Source organism: Nicotiana sylvestris, chromosome 9, assembly GCF_000393655.2.
Source record: "Nicotiana sylvestris chromosome 9, ASM39365v2, whole genome shotgun sequence".
NCBI lineage: Eukaryota > Viridiplantae > Streptophyta > Magnoliopsida > Solanales > Solanaceae > Nicotiana > Nicotiana sylvestris.
Window position 1 is genome coordinate 15,840,893 of NC_091065.1, and position 7,142 is coordinate 15,848,034.

Here is a 7,142-nt window from a genome sequence, read left to right on the forward strand (position 1 = left end):
TTGGAGAAACTAGGGCTTGAGAACTTAGGCCTTTAATTGTAGATTTGAAGGACCATTTGGGGTCGGATTTGAGAACTTTTGATACGTGTGAACTCGTGGAGAGATAAGGAATCTATTTATGTGAAAATTTCTAAATTCTGAGACGTGGGCCTGGGGGTCGGGTTTTGGTAATTTTGGGATTTGTGCCTTTTATTGATTGTTTTCGCTTGGGCTTTGTTCCCTTAGCATGTTTTGATGTCCTCGTTCTGATTTTGGATAGATTCGACGCGTGTGGAGGTCGATTCGAGGGGCAAAGACACCGCTTGCTAGAGATTTAGTCAGTTCGAGGTGAGTAATAATTGTAAATGATGTTCTGAGGGTTTGAAACCCCTGATTGCACATCATAGTGCTATATTGAGGTGAGGCACATGCTCGATGACGAGCATGGGGTCGTGCACTATTGGCAGATTGTGACTTGGTCCATCCCGATTGATGATTTTACCGTGTATTTGATTGAAAACTATTTGCTATCATCTTTATTTGGGCTGAATGCCATATTTTGGCCTAGTGCCAACTATTTGAACCCTTCGGGGATTTTTATTGATATTTTCTCACTGTTTTGACTTTATACTTGAACTCAGTCATGTTATTTTTCACTGTTTTACTACTCAGGCATGTTTACTCAGTTTTAATACTTAAATGACATTTTAAATGATGTTTGGGCTGAAAAACACTATTTTACTATTGCCCGAGGGGCTTGTGAATATTTTTGACTGAGTAAGGCCGAGGGCCTAGTTGTGAGGAAACACTGATATTGATTTGAGGTCGAGAGCCTGAGATATATACGCCATGAGGTGTCTTGATTGATATGAGGCCGAGGGCCTAATTTTGATGCCACGAGATGGCTTGTTATTGCGCTTGGGCCATAAGGGGCCCCTCTAGGAGTCTGCACACCCCCAGTGAGCGCGAGTACCCGTTGTGATGTGAGATTGAGCCCGAGGGGCTGGTATTGTTCTGAGATATTGCCCGAGGGGCGGATTTGTTGATACTGTGCCCGAGGGGAGAACTTCTATTTGTTTACTTTACCTTAATTACCTATCAATTACTTGTTTACTTGTTGAAGGAGGATTTACTTGACTTTCCATTGTTTTTCTGCGTTCAAATGGTTTTACTGCTTCATTATAGAATGTCTTGTGCCTTACATGTTTTCTTACTTTCAATCATTATTTACATTTGTTACTCACTGAGTTGGAGTACTCACTTTACTCCCTGCACCCTTGTGTGTAGATTTAGGCGTAGCCGGTACTGCTTCCGAGTGCTGATCCCTCCAGTTTTAGGCGAGCGTTTGGAGACTACGAGGTAGCTATTAACGTCCGCAGCCCCGTGTCTCCACTCTTTTATTATTTCTATTTCCCTTCAAACATTTGTACTAGTTTATGGATTTAGCATACTTGTATTATGGCCTATAGACGCTGATGACTTGTGACACCCCGGTTAGGGCTGTGTTGGGTTGTACTTCCGCACTTTATTGACATTATCCGCTACTTAGTATTGATATATCATGTTTTAGACTTCTTTATGTTATTTAACTGTTTAAAAAGTGAATTGGATTTAATTGGCTGGCCTTGTCTTCACGAGAGGCGCCATCACGACCGGGTTTGGATTTAGGGTTGTGACACTAGGTTTGAATTACAACCCATTTCTTTATTATTTCTAGTTTTTGTTTCAATTATTTGAACATTGTATTTTATTGTTTCAATTAATGTTGCAATTCTTTAAACATTGTATTTTATTGAGGACTAAGGTTTAGGTCTTGTTTTAATTAGTTTTGTTAATTAATTTTATTAACTAATTAGTTTAATTAGTCTTGAATAGTTTAGTTAGATTTGAATTATACTTTGTGTAGTCTTGAATAGTTTAGTTAGAATCTAGGGTTTAGGATTTGTAGTTGAAATTTTAGTTTATGAATTGGACATTTTGGATATGAATTGAATTTTTAGTTTATGAGTTGGACTTTTTGGATATGAATTGAACTTTTAGTTTATAAATTGAAATTTTAGGATATGAATTGAACTTTTAGTTTATAAATTGAAAATTAGGATATGAATTGAACTTTTAGGATATGAATTGAACTTTTAGTTCATAAATTGATATTTTAGTTTATAAAGTGAAATTTTAGGATATGAATTGAACTTTTAGTTTATGAATTGGACCTTTTTTTATATGAATTGGACCTTTTGGATATGATTGAATTTTTAGTTTATGAATTGAATTTTTTGGATATGAATTGAACTTTTAGTTTATGAATTGAATATTTTGGATATGAATTGAACTTTTAGTTTATGAATTGAACTTTTAGTTTATAAATTGAACTTTTTGGATTTGTAGTTAAACTTTTAGTTTATGAATTGAACCTTTTGGTATGAATTGGACCTTTTGGATATGAATTGAATTTTTAGTTTATGAATTGAACTTTTTGGATATGAATTGAACTTTTAGTTTATGAATTAAACTTTTAGTTTATAAATTAAAATTTTAGGATATGAATTGAACTTTTAGGATATGAATTGGACTTTTAGTTTATAAATTGAACTTTTAGTTTATAAATTGAAATTTTAGGATATGAATTGAACTTTTAGGATATGAACTGGAACTTTTAGGATATGAATTAACTAAAAAAATATTATGATATCAACTAACTAAATTAGTTTGTTCTTGTTTTATTTGTATAAATGGAACATCGTACTTGGATGTACAATAGGAATTATCCTAATCGGCGGGGATTGCAAGAGGATTTTGTAGAAGGGGTCGATGATTTTATTAGACATGCAATGTCACTTCCACCATACCAAAGTAAAGGAGTAATTAGGTTCCCTTGTGTTAGGTGCGACTGTATGAAGTTAGAAAAATCGGAGAAAGTTAAGCTTCATCTTTATAGGAAGGGGTTTATAGAGAATTACTTTGTGTGGACTAATCATGGAGAGATTGATGGCAGCCGTGGAATATTTCATAACATGATTGTTGGTGAAAGTAGTAGGCCGGTGGAGAATACAAATCGTGATTCTAGAATTCATGATATGGTTACAGATGCTTTTGGGATGCACTTCTGGGGTGAGCCCAATGAAAATGTTGAACAAGCTCCTAATGATGACGCAAAATATTTTTATGAACAGTTAGAGGAAGCTAGTCGTCCACTACGGAAAGAAAGTCCGCACTCTGAGTTGTCTGTTGCAGTTAGATTACTAAGTATAAAATCTGATTGGAATATTTCTCAAGCATCCATGGACGCTTTCATTGACCTTATGAGTGAACTAGTTGACCCTAATATCAACTTACCTGGTAATTTCTATAAGGCAAAGAGATTGGTTTCTAAGTTAGGACTTTCGTCAATAAGAATTGATTATTGTGAAGATGGTTCCATGTTATATTATAAAGATGATGCAACTTTAGACAATTGTAAATTTTGCGAAAAGCCTCATTTCAAGAGGCTTTCCAGCGGGAATATGGTTGCTATCAAGGTGATGAATTATTTACCTCTTATACCTAGGTTAAAGAGGTTATATGCGTCGATGAGTTTTGCTCCTCATATGAGATGGCACTTTGAAAATAGAAGACCACCTGGTGTTATGTGTCATCCTTCAGATGGAGAAGCTTGGAATCACTTTGATAGGACATATCCAAATTTTCCTAGTGAACCAAGGAACATTTGGTTAGGTATGTGTGTGGATGTCTTCACGCCTTTTTCTGTATCTTCGACACCATATTCATGTTGGCCTGTCTTTCTTACACCTTATAATCTACCACCAGTATTGTGCATGACTAGTCCATATATATTCTTAAATTGTATTCTCCCCGGTCCACATAATCCAAAAAGTTTGATTGATGTATATGTGCAACCTTTGATTGATGAGCTAAAACAATTGTGGTATGATGGTGTTGAAACATATGACATATCAACCAAGCAGAATTTCAATTTGCGTGCTAATTTAATGTGGACTATTAATGATTTTCCTGCGTATGGAATGTTATCTGGGTAGATGACTGCTGGGAAGATAGCTTGTCCTTACTACATGGAACATAGTAAAGCGTTCACTTTGAAACATAGCCGAAAGCAATCATCGTTTGATTGTCATCGTCAATTCTTGCCTCATGATCATGAGTTTAGAAGGATGAAAAATGCATTCAAAAAGAATAAAATGGAATATGATTCTCCACCTCCGATACTTTCAGGTGAGGAAATTTGGGAGAGGGTCCAGAACTTTAGTAAAGTTACTGAAGCTTCACCTTATAGATTCTCCGAATACGGTGTTACTCATAATTGGACTAAACAGAGTATATTTTGGGAGTTGCCTTATTGGGAGGATAATCTTCTCTGTCACAACCGTGATGTCATGCATATTGAGAAGAATTATTTTGATAATTTGTTCAACATAGTGATGGATGTTAAAGGTGAGACAAAGGATAACCCGGAGGGCATAATGGACTTACAAGAATATTGCAGGCAACCTGAATTATATTTGCAGACAGTAAATAATGGTAAGATATTCAAGCCCAAAGCAAGTTCAACATTCACTTTGGAGGAAACACGGCAAATTTGTTATTGGGTTACGAAATTAAAGATGTCTAAGGATTATGCATCAAATCTTGGAAAAAAAGGTTGATATGGAAGTTGAGCCATTTGAAAAGTCATGACTGTCATGTTTTCATGGAGACCTTAGTGCCTATTGCATTTTATGGTTTGCCTGAAAGAATCTGGAAACCCATCACAGAGATTAGTTTGTTTTTCAAAGACTTGTATTCTACCACATTAAGGGAAGAAAACCTACTCCGGGTGGATCAGAACATGTGGTTTTTAGTAAGATGGAAAAGATTTGTGGTTTTCTAGTAAGATGGAAAAGATATTTACATGTGATTTTTTTGATGTGATAGAACACCTTCCAATCCACCTTGTACACGAGGCATGACTTGGAGGTCCTGTTTAATGCAGATGGATGTATCCCTTTGAGAGGTAATATTATAAATTTGATGTAATTTTCTGTTTTGTTTGAATGTTCTTGGCTAACATGACATTATACAGGACAATTAGCAAATGCAAACAATATGTTAAGCAGAGGAATAAGATTGAAGGATCTATATGCGAAGCTTATCTTGCAAAGGAAACTACTCATTTTTGTCCTTAATATTTTGAGAGTAGCGTGCCATGTTCTAGGAATAGGCCCAATAGGCACACGGTCGAATGTGTGAATGATCGATTATATTCGACAATGTCAATATTCAATCAACCAAGCCAATGTTCTAAGGATGTTAGAAAGAAAAGTTTGAGTGATATGGAGTACAAGTCAGCTGTCACGACCCAAAATCCACCAGTCGTGATGGCACCTAACCCAACCCGCTAGGTAAGCCAATTAACAATTATCCAGTTTCATTTAACTTAATAAAACAATTAAACAAAAGAATTATCTAAATCTTATACATTTCCCAATGACTGGTAGTACAAATCATGAGCTCTACGGATGGAGTTTACAAAGCAACAATGGAACAATTACACAGTCTGTTTGAAAAGTAAATAAATAGAATTTATAGTCTAAGGCTACCGTGAACAAGAGGTGGCTACAACAGCAATGCAGGTACGCCTTTGTCACAACCCAAATTTCCCACCATCGGGAGTCGTGATGGTGCCTACTCATGAAAGCTAGGAAAGCCGAGTGTTACAGATTTTATTACCCTTTTTCCTTAACCTTTTAACAATTTGAAATTAACATGTGATTAACAATGGAATAATAATAATAATAATAATAATAATAATAATAATAATAATAATAAAAGAAATGCGGAAGACGAAATCTGATAATTTAACTAAATACTAGTACAAAAATCCAAAATACAACTCTACTCAAAACTGGTGCCACAATGTCACGGACCATCTACGAATACTACAGACAGTGCTCTGAATAGAAAAATACAAGTCTGTCTCTGAAATAAATAAAAACATAATGGAAAGGATCGAAGGGGACACCAAGGCCTACGAACGTCTGTGGGACTACCTCAAGTCTCCGCTGGACTGAAGGTAGCAACCTCGTTATGGTCCAAAAGCTCCAGTACCGAGATCTGCACACAGTATAGAGTGTAGTATCAGCAGAATCGACCTGATGGGTTATCAATGTCTTTGCCTTATGCTTCTCATGTTTTGATGATCTAACAAAATTGTTGTGAAGAACCAGATAGAGAACCTAGCCCACATGGCATACATTTCAATTGACCTGGTCCAAGTCTGAAAATCAGCAAATGAATGAACGACCACAGGGAGGAACACAATAGGGACCTGGTGACCTGGTCCCTTACGGTTCTCTGACACAAGTACAAGTCAGTGACTGTCCGCAATCATTATAAAGAGGAACACAAAAGGGACCGGGTCCCTTAGGGTTCTCTGACAAAAGTACAAGTCACTGTACGGCTGGAACGTAGCAGCAGAAGGTGACCATCTCGCAACTGTTACAGAAGAGGAATACAACAAGGACCTGGTTCGTTAGTGTTTTCTGGCAGAAGTACAGGTAGACTATCCTGCTGGAATGCAACTGCACAAAAGTGGCTACGCAGACAGTACAATAGTCACTTCTCATTGGGAAGAAGCGTGTATCAAGAATTGACACCACTATCCATTGTGATGTCTTTTGTGATATAACAACCTGGTGCAAGGCACAACATCTTTGTGCATTCAGTGATATTCTCTCAAGCATAACAGTGTTCATCCGGCATTGAAGTCACTGGTGTGTCAAGAACAAGAAGACAACTCCACTAAGGATCAGTTCTTAACGAGATTATGTACATCCATAGTTGAGTTGTAATCTTGTTATTTGCTCTTCATTGTATTTCCTGGTTTGCTTTCTTAGAATGTTTGTCTTAAGAACAAACCAAAAATTCGTAAACTTCCGAGTTTATGTTATGACTAGGAATAGTCATAAGTTTTAAGCCTTTGTAACTAGGATAGTTATAAAGTGGCTTATGGTGGGTGCATCACAAGTTAGTTGAAGTCTTTGCAATAGGGTTATTGCAAAGTGGCTTGTAATAGAGAGACTACAAGTTAGTGAAGTTAAAAGCCTACAAGAGTAGGTCGTGATTTTTTTATCCCCTTGTGTGGGATTTTTCCGCGTAAAAATCCCGTG

At 36.4% G+C, this 7,142-nt stretch overlaps 1 protein-coding gene across 1 annotated transcript; it reads left to right on the forward strand.

Annotated features, from left to right (window-relative positions):
* Nucleotides 1-2,711: 2,711 nt before the first annotated feature.
* Nucleotides 2,712-4,640, forward strand: LOC138877259 (uncharacterized). Its single transcript, XM_070156853.1, has 3 exons — nt 2,712-3,059; nt 3,153-3,497; nt 4,017-4,640. The coding sequence occupies exons 1-3, from the start codon at nt 2,712-2,714 to the stop codon at nt 4,638-4,640; spliced, it is 1,317 nt and encodes a 438-aa protein (XP_070012954.1).
* Nucleotides 4,641-7,142: the final 2,502 nt, after the last annotated feature.

Excerpts from the sequence above, each read along its gene's own strand:
- LOC138877259 (XM_070156853.1), top strand. The coding sequence starts at position 2,712 with ATGGAACATCGTACTTGGATGTACAATAGGAATTATCCTAATCGGCGG. Across the intron at positions 3,060-3,152 it reads ATTCTAGAATTCATGATATG|TTAGAGGAAGCTAGTCGTCC; the intron begins GTTACAGATGCT and ends TTTTATGAACAG. Across the intron at positions 3,498-4,016 it reads GGAATATGGTTGCTATCAAG|ATGACTGCTGGGAAGATAGC; the intron begins GTGATGAATTAT and ends TTATCTGGGTAG.